The following is a 22540-nucleotide window of genomic DNA, read 5'->3' as shown; positions in this document are numbered from 1 at the left end:
ATAAGCTCTGTATTACTAAATCTTGTAATATTTCTAACCTTGTAGTATTTCTAGCCTGGCTCCCACTGATGAGACCTCAGTAAAGGTCAAAACTGGTCTGGGTAGTGGCCCCTTGCCTTTAATACAAAGCATCATACATCTCCTCCAGGAGATGTGCTTTGCATTATGGGTAAATATTAAGATTAGTGATCAGAGCTTATTCTACTTTTACCATGAGTTGCCTTGGTCTTGCACTACGTGCAGGGTCAGCTAGACTTGAAAACACTTGCAGGCGCAAACTTGACTTGTTTGTCTGTTTGCTTACTTGGGAAATGGAGTAAAACCAGGTTTAAAATAGCTTGGTATCTTTAACATTTATTATACCCAAGGTAAAATACTTTCAATAAACGTACATTTAAACAAAAAAAAATGATCTATTTTTAATAGAACAAAATTTATAAAGATACTATACATTTTTACTTAATATAAATAATTTATCATCAATGAGAGGAGTGAAATTGCTTATTTCTATATCTGCTATATTGCTCTCTTTTGTGCGTTTTATAAATCCAGTATTTAACAAATGATCCACACTTAAGAATTTGAAAGCTAAAAAAATTACCGTATTTACTCGACTATAACTCACACTTTTTTCCCAAATTTAAAGCTAAAAAATCGTGGTGCGAGATATATACGAGGATTTTCGGAAACTAAAGTTTTCAGAAAATAAACTGAAAATGGGTATGACTTACCAAGAAGCTTCTATTCTCCATCACTTCTTCTGTCCTCGAGAGCAGTTTCCTTATGTGCAATCAAAGTTATCTACCCAAATAGAGTCATCTTCTTTCCCATTATATCAAGCAAAAATTACCAGTAATTTAAGACTTGGGATACGTAATGAACAATCCTTGACAAATTAGTAATGAGAAGTGAAAGATGTGTGCAGATGTAGGCCAGTAGAGAAAAAGCAACTATTAAGAAGTACATATGATTGGTGTGATATTAACAAAAGATCACACGACCCAAACAAAACAAGCTGACAATTGAATTGAATGCTAATTCTCTTAAACTGATTTCCATAATATCTGAAATGCATTCACTATATATTTCTTAGTTTTAACACATTCACGATGGGGGTAGTGTCAAGCAAAACCATATGTTGCACCTGCAACATGTGGTTTGCTCCAGTCTGTACAGCAGTTTCTGTTGGAGGGGAGATGTGATTATTAGTTAGTGCTTATATATTCCCAGTTGTCTCTAATTTTACTATTTGTTGAGAAATATATTACACAGTCTGCAAATGTCTGTGAACCTTATTCAGTGACATGATAAAATTAATTGCTTTTCGTGTTTTTGCAGTATAGTTGTTGGTTGTGGAGGGCGTATTGTTTACTGCAGGGAATAAACAATACTGTTTACTGCAGGGAGTAAAATGTGAAAGTCGGGAGTGATAGTGATTTGCAATTTGAGTAGGAGAATTCATGCATAATATAATTTAATATATATATATAGACTATAAAAGTTTTTGAAATTCACATCGTATGATACTTTATGGGTTGTTTCCTTAAGTATCTAATAAGTGGGTTCTAAAACGTTTAGTTTTAGTATGTATGACTGTAATTTTTTTATTAATAAAATATAATAAGCACATATTTAACTGTCAGTGGGAACTGGCGCCTTTTTTTTGCTAAACTAAGCGCTTTATTTTTGTAAAATATCATGTTGCCGTAATACGGCTGAACGAGCGCCCTTATTAAGCAGCGCCTTTAGGCAGGCTGACTCTATGCTACACCCTGTCGACGGTATGAATTCACGGTCTGTCTTAAACTAACAATTTCCACTAAAATTATAATAAACAGTCGAGATTATTTATACAATTTTCGCTGAGTCGATGCTTACTCTGTGAAATAAAATCTGTGGTAATATTGATAACATTTCACTTCAAATAAATTATAAAAAACTGGCGATGTATTAAGTTAAAAATGTTGTTAGATTATTTAGAATTCATAATAATTTGACTGATTTAAAATTTCATTTTTATTGCATTAACTATAATTTGTTATTGTGATATTTATATAGTATGATATAATTCAAGAATAAGAAAATTTATATACATATATATATATATATATATACATGTATATTTTTTTTATTTCCCGTCGTGAAATGGCGCCCCTATCTTCAAGCACCCTTGTGCGGCGCACAATCCGCACAACCACACGGCTTGGCCCTGTGTTCTGATCAGGGTCTTATACAACGGAATGATAACTCCTCTGCAGGTCAGCATCCTTCTCAGTATTGCAGCAATCCTCTGAGTTACCCTCACCACCTTTGCAATATGCTCCTTGAATTTCAGTTTTCTATCAATCATCACCCCCCAGATCTCTTGTCTCCCTTACCTCCTCCAGTACAGCTCCTCCAATCGAGTATGCATCCTCCCATTGATGGATCCCAAACCTCAAGACTTTAGATATTGCTGCATTGAACTGACATCCTATTCATTTGACCATCTGTCTAGTTTATTCGAATCCTCTTGCAGGGCTGCCATATCTGCACTATTACTTATAACCCTTCCTGGCTTCACATCATCCACAAACAGCTGAATGTCCCCTTGCAATCCATTGAAAATATCATTGATATAAAGGTTGAACAATACAGGTCCCAGTACTGAGCCCTGTGGAACCCCACTTGTAACCTTCTGCTTCCTTGTTATTGCCCCACACCATACACAACTCTCTGATACCTATCAGTCAGCCAATCCTGAATCCATTTGACTAACCCGACATTTAAACCCATGTGCTGCAACTTAAATATCAGCTTATCATGTGGCTTTGCAAAATTCAAAAATAATTGCAGTATATGCCTTTCCCTCATCAACTTTGTCACTTTATTATAAAAGGCAATCATATTACTAAAGCAAGATTTACACACACTAGATTTGGAGGCTCTATGGTTCACTTCCTCAGGATTAAAATTACATTAAATAAACTTAAAAGGTGTTATATATACAGAGTATAAATCATTCAAAAAGAAAGTAAATGCTTTAAAATAACCTCTCGTCAGTGTGTGTCATGTGAAACTTGATCATTGTTGTTCAAATGGCTGACATGTTGTCTTTTCATATCTTCTGAGTGGGCCACAATGGTAGAGTATTAAACCTTGGTTCTTATTGCACTGTTGGGGTGAGTGAACGCAAACAATAATAAAGCATTTCTTTCTTTCTTTCTTTTTTTTTTTTTACATTCACAGTTATCTTCCAGAAATGAGTGAATAGGAAATTAGGAAATAAAAAAAATAATAATAAACTAAGTAAAATAAAATAAAATAAGACTAATTAAAATCAGTCTGTTGCCTGATGAAAATAATTCTGAAAGGTTATATTTATCTGTTTTATGGATTGAGAAGTTCATTTCCCTGTAACTTCTGATTCAATTAAATCAGTGTTTCTCAAAGTGTGGTACGCAGACCCCCCCGGGGGGGGGGGGTCTGCAAAAGATCTTCAGGGGATCCGTGGCAATTTTCAGCTATGCATCATTAACGCATGGAATAAAATTTAAGTTTGAGATCGTAAAATGTTCCTATTGTATTACTGAATAAGGTACAGAGACATCTGCAGGCTGTGTAATATGTTTCTCAACAAATAGTGCAATTAGAGACATCTGGTTAAAAATGGAACTAATGAATTACATGACCCCTCCCACATAAAATGATGTATAGTAGACAATCAAAACCATATGGTGCACCGGCAACATATGGTTTTGTTTGAGTGAACGTGTTAAAACTAAGAAATATATAGTGAATGTGTTTCAGATATTATATAAGGAATTCGGTTGAAGAGAATTAGCATTTCAACTGAACTGTCGGCTTGCTTTTGTCAATTATTAGCGCGATCTTTTGTTAATACCACACCAATCATATGGACATCTTCATAGCTGCTTTATCTCTACTGGCCTACCATTACTGTCTGTTTCGAGTTCTGCTTTCACTAGCCATTTGTTGAAGGACTGTTCGTTAAATACGGTAATTTTTTTTTTAGCTTTCAAATTCTTAAGTATGGATCACTGGTTAAAGACTGGATTTTTAAATTGCACAAAAGAGAGGAACATAGTAGATACAAGTAGCTGTCAGCAACAAGAAAATGTTGATATTGTATCTAGATCAAGTGAATTGATAAGTGTATGTCGTCTGACATCTCTAAAGAACCAACTAGGAAGAAGATGAGAAAACTTCGTAAGTACGATATAAATTACTTGAAATGTGGATTTTCATGGACGGGAAATGAAGAGGAACCTATTCCATTATGTGTAATTTGCGGTGAAACTTTAAAAAATGAAAGCATGAAACTATGTAATTTAAATCGCCATTTTGAATTGAAACATAATGAATGTAAGGACAAACCTGTTGAATTTTTTCAAAATAAATTAAAAAATTTAAAAGAATCTCAAAAAGTGATGTCGATCGTGTCAGGAGGTGAAAACATGAAGGCTTTAGAAGCTTCATATCGTGTGTTGCTATTAATAGCAAAAAGTGGTACAGCGAAAACAATTGGTGAAACTTTGGTCAAGCCTGCAGCAAAAATAATAGCAGAAATTATGATCGGAGATAATGCAAAAAGATCTTTTGATAGGATTTGTCTTTCAAATAGTACCGTTCATCACTGAAATGGCTGTAAATATAAAACAAACATTGTTATACGATATACGTAAGAGTCGTTATTATGCGTTGCAGGTAGATGAATCCACCGACATTACAAATTTTGCAAATCTTCTAGTGTTCGTTAGGTACGAAAAAAATCAAAAAATTCATGATGACCTTTTATGTTGCCAACCCTTGCCAGAACATACAACAGGAGAAGAAATATTCAACAGCATAAATACCTTTATGCATCAAAACAAGCTTGATTGGAAAAGTTGTGTTGGAATAAACACAGATGGAGCGAAATCCATCTGTGCTTATTCCAACACTAAATAAGGGCTTGTTTCAAGGATTCAAGCTGTTGCACCAAATGCAAAGTCGACACACTGCTGCATACACGGGGAGGCTTTGGCTACACGTATGATGGCTACAGACTTAAGAAAAGTTCTTGATGAAGCTGTAAAAATCAAATTATATTAAAGGCCGTCCTCTAAATGCCAGACTTTTCTCTCAAGTTTGCAAAGAAATGGGAAGCAACTATACACAACTTCTTTTCCATACCGATGTTCGTTGGCTTTCTCATGGAAAAGCTCTTACTCGTTTATTTGAACTTCGGAATTTTTTCTTGATGAAAAGTTTGAATTAAAAAAGTATTTACATAATTGGAAATGGCTCAGTCAATTAGCATACCTGGCAGATATATTTACTGTATTAAATAGTCTTAATTTATCTTTACAAGGCAAGGAAATTTCTATATTTCATGTCCAAGATAAAGTGAACGGCACGTTGGCAAAAATGAAGTTATGGCAAAAGCGGGTTGGTAATGGAGAATTTGAAGCGTTTCCATCGCTTCATGAATTGCTCGCAAGTTCAAATGAACAAATTGATGATGATGTAAAAATTACTATCATGCAGCATTTAAAAAGCTTACAAATGATTCTAGAAAAGTATTTCCCTGAATTGGACATTAATATTGAGTGGATAAGATACCCTTTCAATAAAAACAAATTTATGCCAAAGGGTCTATCGTCAATAGAAGAAGAACAACTTTTAGAACTAGCTTCTGATGGTTTCCTAAAAAATAAATACAGTGAGAATACGTTATCATCGTTTTGGTTACAAATACAGAATGAATTTCCTGAATTAACAGATAAAGCTCTAAGGTTCATTTTTCTATTTCCAAGTTCATATCTGTGCGAAGTTGGATTTTCGGCCCTTGTAGATGTTAAGACGAAGAAGAGGAATCGCATTATAGATGTCGAACCGCATCTGAGATTGAAATTAACAACTATAGAGCCAAATTTTGCTGAAATTTTATCTCACCATAAGCAATTTCACTCCTCTCATTGATGATAAATTATTTCAAGTAAGTAAAACTTTGTAGTGTCTTTATAAAGTTTGTTCTATTAAAAATAAATCATATTTTTTGTTTACATGAACATATAAATTCAAATAAAATAGATATTTATTTTTTTAATATTTTAAATTAATTTATTAACTTTAATTAATTTGTTCATTTTAATTAATTTATTGATTTTTAATTAATTTATTTATTTTTGAATTAATTAATTAGGGGCACTTGGTAATAATGAAAATTTAAGAATTGGTCTGCAGATATCTGAAGTTTGAGAAACACTGAATTAAATGATTAAATGTGAAACACTAGGAAAATCTTTCTAGATAAAATTGTTATATGGGGACTATCATGGCCAAGTAAAAATTTATAGCATTAATTAGGTATCATGGAAACCTAATTAATGACTGACAGAGTGGTTATTCCTATCTGCATAGACATATGTCTCAGTTGTGGCTAGTTTGTCTATATTGTGGGTGAAACACCTGAGTTTCTGGAAGGGAAAACACTGCTACTTCCATAGGAGACTAGTAACTCACTTTCATTTGAAAAACCTTATAAAGTTCTTCATGTCCTAGGTGAGATTTGATCCTAGGTCTCTCCATTCAAAGGACAATAACATTATCACCTGAGCTGTGAAGTTCTTATCAATATTCTCTTATAGTGATATTGAAATTAACATTTTGAGTTAATATGGAGGAGTAATTACCTAAAAAAAATTCCATTTTGCATAGCTAATTTTCACTGTTTTTATTAGCAATTTCTTGATAGTATTCTGCATTAAGAAAATATGAAAGATTTAGATATTACAGCAAATTCTAACAATAGAGTTTCCAGCTTATGTATTAGCCAGATATAACTTATTTGAAGAAGTCAAATAGAATGCATTTCCTTTATGATGACATTTGCACTATGGGAAAAGTTTGCTATAATAAGAATGAATTAATTATATTTTATTAACCTTCTTTCATTTTATAATACAGTGACAGCTGAGTTGGATAAATATAATGGGTTGACAGTGGTATTGCTGGATTTTGCAAAAGCCTTTGATAGGATACCACATGAAATTCTAATCAATAAAGTGCAGCACATGAGGATGGATATAAAGTTGGTGAAGCAGACAAAGAAAGGTTGATAGAGAGATATCAGAGAGTAGTTTACTCAGGAGTAGAGTCCAGAAGAAGGCCTTTGACTAGTGACATGCCACAGGGTTCTATTTTTGGGGACTACTATTAATTTGTACATCAATGATATAGGAAAGGATCTGAGAGGACTGTTCAGTTATTTGCCTTTGATGCAAAACTGAGTAGAGCAATAATTAATACAGATGGTATTAAAATTTTGCAGGATGATTTGGATAGACTGGCAGTCTGGGCAAAGGAGAATTGGATGTCAATTTAATGTGGCAAAGTGTAAGGTTATGCATTTTGGGGTGAAAAGATGATTACTAGCTGTATACTACATTGATGGAACTGTACTCCAGGAAATTGACAAAGTCAGAGATTTGGGAGTGTTAGTGGATAGGAAGTTAAAGTTTATAGTGCATATTGCAAAAGTGGCTAAAGCAGCTCATCAGATCACTTGGTTACTGAAGAATACTTTGATGAGCAGAGACAAGCAGGTTATTATTCCTCTTTATCGACCCTTGATAAGACCCCATCCTGACTACTGCATGCACATCTGGTCCCCTGGAGTTTCTTGCTGATGAGGAAGAGGTGGAGAACATCTAGAGGCAAGTGACCAAGATGGTAGCAGGTCTATGGAATGAACCTTACGAGAACAGTTTGAAGATTTGTGGGTTACAGAAATTAGTTGACAGGCAGCAAAGGGATGATATGATATATGATCGAGACATACAAATTACTGAAGAGTTTTTAGAAGATTAATATAGAGTAAATTTTTCAGAACAGGTCTGGTGGCAGGAGAATTTGGGGCATCCTTGGAAACTAAGCAACAGTTTAGTAAACAAGGGTGTTAGAAACTAGATTTTTTGCTCGGAGAGTGGTGAGTGAGTTGAATAGGTTGCCAGAATCTGTTGTGGGTGCCATGACTATGAATGAGTTTAAAGTATGATAGATACTGTTCAAATATGGGATAGTGCTTGGCATGATGTTTAGGACCTCCCTCAATGAGTCCATGGACTTGAAGGACTCTATGGAGTAGCCCGTAATAATAATAATAATAATATATATATATATATATATATATATATATTTTTTTTTTACATGTTTGTTTAATTGTGTAATTTTGTTTATTTAGCTCTGGTGGAGATTGAACCATTCCATAAATCAGTGAATCTAGTTCAAAGTGATAAACTAACACTACACTGTAAAGCAAAAGGAAAGCCATCTCCAGAGATAACATGGTATAAAGGTAAGTTGATATAATGTTTTTAAATTGCATTACAGCAACAAATTATGAAAAATAGTTGTTTTTTTCTTAAATCAATGAACCGAATTATATTTTAATAAGAAATTTTATGAATATTGAGTGAATAGCTTTATTTAGTAATACAGCTATATGGATATATGTGGATCTCTTCAGGTCATATGGGCTATTTTAACTTAGTAATTCTGAAATATAAAATGATAAGCAGGCTTTTGTTTAATATAAGTCATATTTAGTTAGCTTTAACTCCCAATCTGCTTTGTGTACGATGATTGATATTTTACTGATATTTGTTAAAAATGGTACTACAGGGGTGGTCAGAAAAGTTATTATTATTATTATTATTATTATTATTATTACCCCAAGACTTCATGCAGTCAAAGACTCATCTGGGAGGTCCTTTTATCACACACACAGCTCATCATACCGTGCCTTGAACACATTCAAACTCCTTGCAGACACCACACTCTCAGGCAAGGCATTCCAATCATTCACAACTCTGCACAAAAAAACCCCTGCCTTTCACTCCCCTACTCAACCCTCTTTATACAGTTTCCAGGGATGACCTCTGGTTCTCCCCTGATCTCCCACTATTTTCTGTAGAACTTCTCCAGCATTGATCCTATAACAACCCCTTACAAACTTGTAGGTCTCTATCATATCTCCCCTCTTCCTCCTGTCAACCAGACTCTGCAAATTACATCTTCTCAATCTTTCCTCATACTCGACATTCTAGAGGTCAGAAACTACATCAATTGCCTTTGGACCCTTTCCAACATCTCTTCATCCTTCTAAAAACCAGGTGACCAAATCTGGGCACAATAGTCCCATGTGTGGCCTAATCAAAGCCTTATACAACGGAACAAGAATCTCCCTACTTCTACAAGTCAGTGTCCTCCGCTTCATTCCCAGAAGCCTTTGTGTTGTCTTCACAATTTTGGCTATGTGTCCCCTGAAATTCAGATCCTTATCCACTATCACCGCCAGATCTCTTATTTCTTCCACCTCCAACAATATATCCTCACCAAGCATAAATTCTGCATTCCATCTTTGTTTTCCAAATTTTAAAACCTTACATTTTGCAACATTGAACTCACATCTCCATTTCCATGACCAATCACTCAATTTATTCAAGTCTTCTTGTAAGGCCACAACATCTTCACTACTCTTCATGGTTCGTCCCAACTTTGCATCATCTGCAAACAACTGAATTTCTCCATCCAAATCTTCACCTATATCGTTAATATACAAGTTAAACAATAATGGCCCCAAAACGGACCCCTGAGGCACTTCACTAGTGACTTTCCTTTTACTGGATATCGCTCCCCCATACACAACTTGTTGATACCTATCAGATAGCCAGTCTCCAATCCAATGCACTAATCTAATATCCAACTCCATTTGCTCTAGTTTGACTATCAATGTATCATGAGGTACTCTATCAAAAGCCTTCGCGAAATCTAAGTATATTACTATTGTTAGACCCTGATAACCAAGAAAAAAAAAAATTCAGTTATCATGGTGTAACAAGAAAGTAAAAATATAAAGTCCTATGTAAGTTGCTAATACAAAATAGTTAAAGACAGAAAATATGCTTATATCCAAGTAAAATAATTATAGCAGAAATTGTTTATTTAACTAAATAATAAAAAAGGGAATCTTATTACAAAAAGAAAGGATATGGAAAATATAGGTTAAGTAAGACAAAGAAGATTAGTGATAAGAGTTTATATGTGAGAGGCTAGCTTAACACTTGAAAAAAGGAGAATAAAATATTCAAGTAAATTCTAAAAAGGGGATTAATTTAGTATAGAGGCTAGCTTAAAACAAATGACGATCGCTCAAGGTCAGTTCCCGAAGTTAGACATCGTCACGTGCAAAGGAACCGTAGCAAGTTTTGGGCAGAAAAACGTGACTTTAATGGGTGAGTAGGATCGACTCCAGTAAGGGGGGGGAAGAAAAGAAATTTGAAGAAGGTGCCGATAGGGGCCATGCAGATAAAAGGGTTAGGAACCCCCAATGGGGCTTTTTTCCTCGGAGTTTCTTCACGAAATATTCGGATAGGTAACACGTGGTTTTCCTGAGTGATGGCGTAGGAGTTATCGCCGTCCGATACAACAAGGAAACAAAGTGTGCGAGAATTCGATTCCATATTCCTATTGCAAGAGACGAGGGATGCCGTATAGTTACAAGAAGGAAGAAATTGTCTATGTATTTCATCATCCAGTACTCAAAAAAAGGGAAAGAAAATCCATACAGAAATCCATGCCCACCTGATGAGTTCCATAGTGATAATATAGGAGATCCTATGTGTGTCTTTAATTCAAGCACGAAAGGTATAGATCGCGAAAACCAGGGTTCGTCCTAGAAAGGTACTGTAAGATCTTGTATCAATTGAAATCGCATATAGTTGCAATCATTGTTAATTACTGGACAGTTGAAGATAAACTAGAACTTTGGTACAAGTCAGAGTAGAATGAGAGTAAACTAGTTTGTATTAGTTGATAAGCATTCATGTGCTAGAGATTTATGTATGCGCATGGTATTTCATATGAGAGTGTCTTAAAGATCAAATATATGTATGGGCATAGCAAAAGGATAGTTTAACCTATATTGATTTGTTTTGTAAGTTAGATAAGGTAAACTGAATATAAATATAAATGTCCATGGTATTATAGCAATATAGAGCATTCTGATTAGTATAAGGTTAGGTAAAGTGTAAATTTGTTCCAGGATTATATATATATATATATATATGTATAAAATCTTTTATGATGGCATGATCGCAAATTCCCATATAGGATTTTGCCCTAGTACTTGTATTTTGATTGTGTAATTTTGTGATTTTATTCTTAGTTTTGAATTGTGTTTTATATAATAGAAATTGAATTGTACCATGTTTAAGATTTTAAATAAACTTTTGTTCATTGATAATACAGTTGTCTGAAATTGCTGCCTAATGCACCACTTAAAAAAATGTACGAACCTGATCACGTGGGAAATTAATGTGTTAAGTTACAGGATAAAGGGTCATGACTGCATAATAGTTTCACACTCAGATATATTTTTGTGATTGCTCCTTGTTTTCGAATTATATATCTTAAACTAAATCTCCTGAAAGGCGCAGTATAATATAAATATTAGGGACACTAAGGGGAGAAAAAGCTTAAATATTTGAATTTTGTAATATCTTGTACATGGTTAAGTTTGAATAAAGATAAGTAGAGATTTACTTGAAAGGATAAAAGAAAGTTTAATAATCGTAGGTATGGACACAACACTGTGTATCCTTCTCCTCTGTCCAAGGAAGCAGTCACTTTATTGTAATAAGTAAGTAGATTACTAAAACATGACCTCCCTTTAGCAAATCCATGCTGTCCATCAAAGATAATACCATTGTTGTCAACCCAACTCTGGATCCTAATTCTCACAAGCTTCTCCAACAACTTAACCACAACACCTTGACTCACAGATAGGCCTATAGTTTGATGCTTGAGTTCGATCACCTCCTTTATGAAGTGGCACAATCTTGCCCTCCTTCCACTCCTTATGGACTTGACATGTGCAAAACTCCTATTAAAAAAATATGTCAAGACAGGTGTCAACTCCCTGGCACATTCCTTCAGAATATGTTGCGATATATTATCAAATCCCACAGCCTTATTAATCTAGTTTACTCAATCCCCATACGCCTCTTGCTCACTTACAGTCAGTTTCTCCTCTCCATCATCTACTGCTCCCAATCTCTCCATGAAGTCACATTCACAAGATTGAAAGGCCTTTATGAATTGCTCATTAAGTATCTCCACCACACATTCTGCAACAGCTGTCTTTATACCATTTTCTCCTATCAATGTCATCCTTCTATAATCATTCTTTCTTTTGCTGGCTACATATCGAAAGATCATTTTGGCTTCATTAGCTAAATGTTGTTCATACCTCTCTTTAGCTACTCTCACCAACCAAGTCACCCTCCTTGCCTGGTCTTTGTAGACCTCGTGAAATTGGTTATTTCCACTTCTCTTATGCTGCCTCCACAATGCCGTTTTTTTCTGTATCGCATGCTTTTATCTCTTTATTCATCCATCTCACACTTACCTTATTTAACCTTTTCACCCTTGGAATACACTTAGACATTGCATCTACTAGATAGTTTTTGAAAATCTCCCAAGCTGCATTGATCTCTTTTCCAGCTAACTCCTCATTCCATGCTACACCTGCAAGCTGTCTCCTGAGCTCTTCATAATCACCCCCTTGTAATTCCACATACACACTTTTCTCAGAGAGGTCCTCACACTGCTGGCAACCACCCAGGTAATCACCTCGTGGTCACTCTCGCTAATTGGTGGATGATTTGACACCTCATTTATAATTACATCCTCTGATGAGATGACCAATTCCCTCAATCCTCATGTGCCCTCTGTTACATATTGTCTGAGGTAGTTATCCCTCAAAAACTCAAGAAACTCATTTTCTTTACTTCCAGTTGCTATCTCATCATTCCAGTCTATATTGCCATAATTAAAATTGCCCATAATGATCTCCCTTTTCTTATTTGCTTGTACATTTTATTATCGCCACCATCCACATTACCTGGTCTATAACAACATCCAACCAAGTATTTTCTCGGCTTAACAATGAAAAAATACCCCACTGTTCAGAGGGGTATTTTTATTTTTCAACATAATCTCCCTTAAAACTAATACATTTATTCCAGCGATGCTCCAGCATCATTATCCCATCCCTGTAGTGGTTCTCAGTAAGATCTGCAAAATACCCCTCTACAGCTGCGATCACCTCTTGATTTGAAGAAAAACGCTGAGGAAGAGTTTTAGTTTTAGCAAGATAGAGAAGTTAGAGGGAGCCAAATCTGGAGAATAGGGTGAATGTTCCAACAATTCATAGTGCAGATCCCTTAATTTTCTCATTGCCAAAACACTTTTGTGGGCAGGTGCATTTTTCCGATGAAAGATGATTTTTTTCTTCTGCAAGCCAGGTCTTTTCTCACAAATTTTTTTGTCTAGTCTGGTTAAAAGATCAGAATAATATTCCCCAGTTATTCTTTTACCCTTTTCAAGATAATTAATAAACAAAATGCCTTTAGCATCCCAAAACACTGATGATATGACCTTTCCTGCTGATGGAACCGACTTTGTCTTCTTTGGCACTGATCAACCAGATTCTGTCCACTGTTTTGTCTGCTGTTTGAATTCTGGTGTGTAATGGTGAATCCAAGTCTCATCCATAGTAATAAATCGATGCACAAAATCAGTTTTATTCTTGTTGAAACGCTCCAAGCACTGTTCAGAGATTTTCATGCTAGTGTGTTTTTGATCTGCTGTAAGCAAGTGCGGCACCCATCTTGTGGAAAGCTTTTTCATTTGCAATTCTTCATGCAAAATATATCTTATACGTTCTTTTGAAATGCCTATAGTCTTAGCAGTTTCACCCAATTTGACTCGCCGGTTATCCAATACCATATCGTACACTTGATCAATGATTTCTGGTGTTGTTACACTTTTTGGATGTCCTTCACGTGGATCATCTTCAAAGCTGGTACGTCCATGTTTAAACTCGGCAGCCCAGTTCTTAATTGTGAAAAACGAAGCAGAAGAATGTCCATAAACTTTTACATAAACTTTTATGAACTTCGAATGAATTTCTTTTGGCGTTAATCCTTCTTTTACAAAGAATTTTATAACCGCACGATACTCAATTTTATCCATATCAAGGGATACAGACAACACTTTTGCTTCAGACAGCTGTATAAAAAAAAATTACTTCGTAGAATGACTTGCAATTTCACATGAATGCTTATGAGAGATGTACCAACTTAGGAAAAAAACATCTCGCCAATACCATCGATGGTTGAGGCTGAGAACTTTTCAGACCACTCACGTACTGTGTAATTCCCCGTACCCACCCCTAATCACGTTTGCTGTGCACAATTTAAAATTAAAATTCCAATCCAAAAAATTTGTAAAGTGAGAAGTACCTGTACATTTAATCGAGCAGTTCCAAATGCATTTCCCATACAGGGACTTTTTACTGCAGATCCATATTGTAACTTGAAACATATATCACCTGCCTTTTATTAAGTACAAAATTTTCTCATATACAAAAACTTGATGTAATATACCATATTTCAGTTATCAACTTCAGATTTCCATATCCTTGGAGAGTAATTAAAGATGCATTTGAAAACTCTCCCAAGATTAGTAAACTTAACTCAGTAGTTTATTAGACCTCTTTTGGTTTTTCTACTTGCTTGACTACTCTTTACTTCTTATCATTCCTTGTTTCCCAGTGTCAGCTGTTCTATAAACAACTAATGTGTGTGTCCATTACCGAGATTCAAAGCATAACTCAAGTGACAAAATCGCTGCTGTTGCTACAGTGCTTGTACATTGTACAGCAAAAGTGATGTAAGAACATTACTGTAACAATATACAAATAATATATATACAACATTGCTGTGTTATTCCCTAAGGATTTACAATATACAGTAAGTACGTTTACTACTTAATTACATTTAAGTCTCTTTTAATATTGCTACCACTTAACCACATGGCAGCTTCAATAATTCTAAGCATATAATTGCAATACTAAATGTGAATAATCACATTTATACTGTATGTGTATATTTTTAGATTACTTTATCACATAACAAAACATATTCCTCATTAAATAAAATTTTCACTAACCATATATAAAATTATAAAAAATGAACATAATAAGCAAAACATTTATGTGATATTTTTACATACTGTTATTTTCAGTTCAAAATATCTGTACTTTCATTAAAGTTTATTACTGTGGTTATCATGTTATTCTGTTGTTTAATAGTAATCTTGGTAAACTTCTTGCTGAATTTACATTTATTATCTTTGAAGAGCCTTACACATCCTCATATTCACTTTAATGACAGAAAGAAGACCATAGTAAGTTTGACTGTATGCAAACCCAAAATGAGGAACTTTTTTCTAGCTTTTTTTTTCAGCTAGTTCCAGATAGTTGATCTTTACTGCAGGCAAAAACCATCCTTTCAGAAGAGGAGGATATTTTTTTTCCAGGACTAAAATTGACTATAGAGCACATAGGGAGGCATACAATAAATACTATTGTGGTTGCAAACATTGCCTCTTATCTAGCAGTAGATGGGAATTCTCTCAACCTCTCCAATACTCTAAAATGAGTTCAGAAACATGACAGACAAAATTAGGAGGGCACACAGGCTAACTGATGTGGAGTGAGAGAGAGAGTTACGGAAATCATAGAAGGAGAGAGAATTGGAGAATTAGGGGAAGAGAGGGAATGAGAAGAAGGTGAGACAGTACAGGATCGAGACATGGAACAGCGACAGGAAGGCAGAGAAGTGGAAGTGCAAGGAGAAAGAGAATGTTGCAGGAGAGAGAGAGAGAGAGAGAGGGATGCAGGTGAGCAAAAAATGAACAGAGCAGTGAGAGATTTAACAATTTGTGGAGTGCAAAATAGAATGCTAGAGGAGTGCTGGCCTGAAGGAACATGAAAGTGTGGATGAGATGATAGTAATGGTGGGTACGAATGACCTGAGAGGTAGTATGAATTGGGTGATGAGAGATTTGAGGTTAATAATTGTCGAAGTAGTACAGAAGAAGAGTGTCAGACGGAAAAATGGTGAGCATGTTGCCCGAGTATGATAATGTGGCGTTGAGGAAAAGAGCATCAGTAATGAATGGCATGATAGTGAGAATTTGAATGTGGATGTCTGGAATGCATTTGGGGAGAGAAGAGAGCTATGTGTGAGTGACAGACTTCATTTGACTGAAAAAGGATGTAGATTTGGAGAGAATGTTATTCTCTGGACAAATGAGAGTGTTAGTGCAGGGGGGGGGGGACTAGAGTTGTCAGAGTGAATGGTAGCAGAGACGTCCTCTCTGTGGGAATAGTCACTTGGTAAATGAAGTAATGTATGGTATAGTCAAATGGAGTGGAGGGAATAATAATAGGTATAGACATACTGACAATGCACTGATATTTCTTTATACAAATGCCAGGAGTATCAGAAATAAAGTATATGAATTGGCAGCATTGATAGCCTTAATCTGTCCGGCAATCATTGGGATCAGGGAAACATGGTTGGCAAAGGAAGATATACTGACAAGAATAGAAGTAGAAGGGTATAGCACAGTGGTCGGCAACCTTATAATTAAATTATTTATTCAGTTTTTTTTACAGTAACACGTTATCATACTTGTAAAACACAGGGGTGGCATGTCACACGAAATTATATGATATTTTTAAATATTAAATAATAAAACAAATATTTCCTCCTCCTTACAAAAAAATATGTATAAAATCCAATAACATACCTATTTCTTTAATTTTTTTTAATTTAAAATATCTTCTTAGTGCGACTTTTGCTGTTGAAATTCTTGGGATAGTTTCTCAATATGCGGCGAATACGCCGTAATTTTCATTTTGAAACATGACGAAAGATTCACGTTGTTTAGTTGGTTTCTCAACTTACTTTTAATAAAATTGATATTAGAAAATATTTGCTCACAGAAATATGTCGATCCGAAAATCTATAGAAGTCCAAATGTGTATGTTTTTAACTGACTGTAAGTGTCCAGTAAACAATTCCATGTGTCAAATACAATCTAATCTTGCTTTTTAAGATCTTCTATTTCAGACTTGTATTGCAAGGGTAGATTTTTGTCTTTCCAACTCCTCCAGGTCAGCTTCAAGATTTCTAAATTTTGAATTCCACAAATCCTTGGTTTTCAGGTCCTCTAACTCAAGTTAAAATGCAGCCTCATCAATTCCAGCAAAAGGTGAAAAATTTAATTCGGCAGGATTAATTTCAAGTGGTCGCAATAAAAATGACATAGTTACCTTGTTCTTTCTAAACTCCTCAAATCTCCCATTAAATTCAGATCTCATATTTACCACAATTTCTTTGAAAAAGGTTAAATTTATGGAATTATTATCAGCTTGTTCTTGTTGATATTTCTTCAACGTAGAAAATATAATAACGTGCCTTTCTCTAAGTCTGTCGCAAACAAATATAATTTTTGTTCAAACGAAATCACTTCTAAAAGAAAAACTGCGATATTTCCCTTTCCCTGTAGTTTCTTATTTAGTGCGTTTAAATGGGAAGTCATATCCACCATAAAGTAGAATTTTTGTAACCAATGAGTATCTTCTAACTGTGCATATTCAAGGTCTTTTTGTCTTAGAAACAACTTACCCTCTCCAAAGTAGGTGGCACATCGCATCAACACTGCACCTCTGGAAAGCCATCTTATTCTGTTATGCAAAAGAAGATCGGAATATCCACAATTGATTTCTTTAAGAAGTTCACAAAATTGCCGATGATGTGCGATGTTGCCATTATTTTGTTAACAATTTCTAAACCAAATCCATCGCTACTGTTATCTCTTTTGGAAAAGTTTGTGCACAAAATATCTCTTGATGGATTATGCGGTGATTGATCATGCAAAATTTGTTTTTTAAATAAAGGAACAAAACCTTTTTTTTGTACCTTTCATGCTTGGCGCCCCATCGGTCGCAATAGATATTATTTTGTTAATATTAATACCCTTACTTTTCAAGCAAGTGGTAAGAGTAGATTCAATGTCTTCTCCACGAGTTTGTCCTGTAAGTGGCAGTATATCGAGTAATTCTTCCTGAGGTCCTTGAGAGTTTACGTATCTACAAATAAGTACAATCTGCGCAGTGTCATCCACATTGCATGATTCGTCACAGGCAATGGAGAATCCTAGTGTTGAATTTAGATCTGTAACCTGCTGATTTGTTATATCTTTTGCCATTCATATAGTTCTGTCCCTTACAATCTTAGCAGATAATGGAATGGCTTTTATTTTTGTAATTATTTCAGCTTTGTTTTTAAAATCGCAGAAGAGAAATTCAGACATTTTAATAAAACATTCTTTGACATATTCGCTTCGTAAAAGGTTTCAACTTCTTGAGCGGCCACTAAACTAGCAATAGTTGTATTTCTTGATGCTTTTATCCATTTGGAAAATGCCCATTTAGTTAATTTACTTTGCATTGCAGCTCTTCTACTGAATTTTTTCTTTCATCTCCCTGTGGATATGCTTTGTCAAATGTATCGTGTTTATTTAAAAAATGTCTTAGTATATTTGATTTTTTATTGTTTGAAAGCTTTTCATGGTATTAAACACATTGGAAATCCTGCTGTATTTGCTACAAATGCGTAGGTTTCGGTCCATTCACTTTTAAACTCCCGATGTTCTTGTTCTATCTTTCTCTTCTTTGCTAACATTTTAAATACTATAAAAATATTTTTATTTTGTTAATATTTAATTTAATGTTACAATATTCACGTTACCTAACACAATCACAATGAAAGCACTGCAACGTCCACTACAAAACCTTTACTTATTTTAACAAAGTGAGCAGATTTACAGACCACACCTACACTATATGCGAGGACAAATATTTGAATTTTACAAAATCAAGGACGTTTTACATTTTAATGTAAAACGTCCTTGATTAAATGTAAATTGTCCTTAATTTATTGCAAATGCTATATTTAGGGTTTTTAGTTTCTAATTTAATAAATAACATTCATTTTGCATTATTCAAAAATAGATTGCTTAATAATGAAAAGAGCTGCAATTATTCATTCAAAGAGCCGTATGTGGCTCCGGAGCCGCCGGTTGCCAACCGCTGGTATAGCATATATTGGCAGGACAGGAAGGGCAAACACGATGGTGGGATGTGTCCTCTTAGAGTGGAGGATTTGGAGGGAAATAACACAAATAGTTTTGAGAGCATATGTCGTGAAGTGGAGGAAGGATAGGAGAAGATGTAGCTGGATGTTGCTGTAGGACAAGGAATACAGAGAGTGAAGAGCAGGGTTTAGGCAGTCGAGTTTGGTAAGTGAAAAACAAGTGCTCATTATGGGAGATATTAACCATAGCAGTATAAAATGGGAATAAGAAACAGCATGTAGTAGTATTAAGGAAATGGAATTCCAGAATTCTTGAGGGATAAATATGCTAGGCGACACATAGTAGAAGGAAAATGAGGTTCAAGAATTGTGGATTGAGTCTTAGCATCAGAGAATCTGATTGGAAGTGGGATATTATCCTTTCCCCCTTTTGTTGAAGGTGATCGTGTAGTCCTGACTTGTAGAATGAAGAGGCATGCATAGGTATCAAGGAGAAAGGAATTTATATGGAATTATAAGATAGGTGATTATAATAATCTTAGAAATTGACTTGGGTCAGTTCCATGGATGGAAGAATTAGAAGGGTGAGATATTACCAGCACATGGGAACTAGTGAAGAAATGTTTCTCAGCAGCAATGGCAAATTATATACCTCAAGTGAAAAATAGAGCATGAGTTAGTATATAACGGATGAATAACAGTATTGAATGAGAACTACAGATGAAAAAGAGGTTGTTGAAAAAGTATAAGGAGAGGAAGATGAGAGTATTTGCATGAGGAGTATATGATTCAGACCAGGAATGTGACTAGCATGCTAAGGAAGGCTAAACTTCCTTGAAAAGAGATTAGCCCTGAAATCCAGGGAAAAATCTGAAAAAATTATTTTGTTATATGACCAATAGGAGGAGAAATGATTATGGAAGAATAACATTGTTAGATGAAAATGGGAATAGAGTAACTGATCCCCAAGTCATAGTAGAATTGTTTAATGATCACTTTATTGGGATATTTCATTCTGGAAATGTATGTCCTACTACTAGAGAGAGAGATGGGGAGTGTGTTTCAAATATTGAGAAATATGGATGTTGATAAGACAGTGAGACTGGATGTGAAGAGAATGTGCTAAAGAATTGACAGCTTTTCAGTCGTTGACTTGGCTTTTTGGTGACAGTCTGGCTGTGGGAAAGATGCTCAAGGAGTGGAAGTGTCAAACACAAATGTATATTCAGGGTATGCTGGGCATTCGCCACACACCCAAAAAATTCATGAAGAATTCATCTTTGAGCAATTATTATTTGAAATAAATTTATTTATTTGAAATAAATAGTCACAAACTATTACAAATATCAAGACATTCACAGTGCGACTGTAAATCATATAAGAGGAGTGTTACCATCGAAACATGCATTGAATAGTCATATTATTATTATTACTATTATTATTATTATTGCAAAGGTACCTCCATGGAGTCCTAAGACTCACTGTGAGAGACCCAAACTATCAGCATAATATTTATCATATCTCTCCTTGAAAGAGCATTCACAACTGAGTCAGGCAACCCATTCCATTCACTCTCGAAGCAAAATATCTCGTCTTCACATCCTTGCTAACCATGCTCTTATCTAACTTCAAGGAATGACATCTTGTTCATCCTCCTCTAGCCAAGTGCTGAAATATTTTCTTTGTATTAATCCTATAAAATCCTTTAAGTAACTTAAATGTTTCTATCACCCCTCCCTTTTTTTTTTTTCACCTATCAATCAACTTTTTGCAACCCAACCCACAAACCCTCAATCTATCCACATAGGAAGCGTTCCACAGACCACTCACCATCTTGGTCACTTGCCTCTGGAAACTCTTTACTACTTCCTCATCTCCAAGAAACCAGGCAATCAACCATGAGCACAGTAATCCAGATGTAGTCATATCAGGGTTCTCTAATGATAACTCCTTATCTCTGTTTGGAAGTTTATTTTGCACTTGGTTAGACTATAATAAATTTAGTTTAATCCTTTATCAAAGTGTAAGCAAACAAAGTTTGTGCCTGAAAATATCTTCAGGACTGAGGTAAGGTGGTGCAACACCAGGCAACTCCGAGCAAAGGTGGACCAAGTTCTCATCACTCCTTGTCTCAGTATCTCTCATAATGCAAAGCACATCTCCGTACGGACATGTATACTGCTATGCATTAAGGGAAGGGCCACTACCCAGACCGGTTTCGACCTTTATTGAGGTCTCATCAGTGGGAGATAGACCCAAATGTGGAGATACTAAGGCAGAAGCAATAGGAGAGGTCATATTTACCTATATGAGCCTGGTGTTGCACCACCTTACCTCAGTCCTGAAGATATTTTCAGGCGCAAACTTTGTTTGCTTACACTTGGATAAAGGATTAAACTAAATTTATTACTTATCTCTGTTTGTTAGTCTGTTTGTTCTTAAATAACCAAGTAATCCTGTGAGCTACTTTGGCAATATGCCCTCTAAACTTCAACTCTCTGTCTACCACTACTACTACCCTAAGAACCCTGGCTTCATCAGTTTCCTGGAGTACAGTTCTCTCAATGTAGCACACAGCTTGTAATCTTTCTATTCCATTTGCCCATACTGTCAGCCTATTTAAATCATCCTACAAGCTCTTTATATCACTTTGATTAACTATTACCTTACCCAACTTTGCATTGTCAGCAAACAGTGGAATATCTCCCTTCAAATCATTTCCTATATCATTTATGTACAAATTAAACCGTGGCCCAAGCACAGAACCCTGTGGCACACCACTAGTTGCCTGTCTTCTCCTGGATTTTGCTCCTCCATATACTGCTTTTTGGTATTTGTCCATCAGCCACCTTTTTATGATTCACAGACAATTCATCATGGGGAAAATTCATCACGGAAAAAATTCGCTGAAAACATTATTCGCTACAAAATTGAAATGATATTGCATTGATACCAATATATGAAAAGTAATGCAGTGCAAGACAAATTTCACGAAATATAGTTTTTTATGTATTTATATATTATTTGTTTAGATTTTATGAAAATAATATATTTATTGATTGTTGAGTTTCCTAATTTCTATTTCATTGTAATTTTTATTCATTTTAACCTGGTTCAGAAATCCTGCTCAAATTCTATGACCAAACATGGAAACTACTCAGGCCTCCAATAAGCAGTGCTGTGGTCTCACATCAGATGATGAAATTCATCTCTTATCTAAAAACAGTTACAAACATATGTGCCCATTGCGAGTTTCAAATCCATAGCTCATTCGAATCCACGGCTCTTGTTAACGACATGGTATTTCTGATTACAGTTTATTTTTGAATGTTTCACAAGAGAAGTATTTAATTGCATATTTCACTTTAGGAGCATCTATTTATCTACCTGTGAACCAGGCTCGTCCTGCAGCATATCCTTGCCCACCAGCCAGAAATAGTTATGCTGCAGGAAAGTAACGTCCATTTCACCAGCAAAGCTTC

At 35.1% G+C, this 22540-nt stretch overlaps 1 protein-coding gene across 1 annotated transcript in view; it reads left to right on the top strand.

The window, feature by feature from the left end:
• LOC150099739 (basigin-like) overlaps positions 1–22540 on the top strand; it is a 290188-nt gene that overhangs the window by 196727 nt on the left and 70921 nt on the right. The window contains exon 9 of the mRNA XM_090403617.1: positions 8228–8341. Coding sequence (XP_090259743.1) covers positions 8228–8341 — 114 coding nt within the window. The remainder of the gene's footprint in view (positions 1–8227; positions 8342–22540) is intronic.

Source organism: Typopeltis vanoorti, chromosome 14 (genome assembly GCF_054136105.1).
Source record: "Typopeltis vanoorti isolate ZY-2024b chromosome 14, IOZ_Tvanoo_1.0, whole genome shotgun sequence".
NCBI classification, from domain to species: domain Eukaryota; kingdom Metazoa; phylum Arthropoda; class Arachnida; order Uropygi; family Thelyphonidae; genus Typopeltis; species Typopeltis vanoorti.
This window is presented reverse-complemented; position numbering and strand designations above follow the sequence as displayed.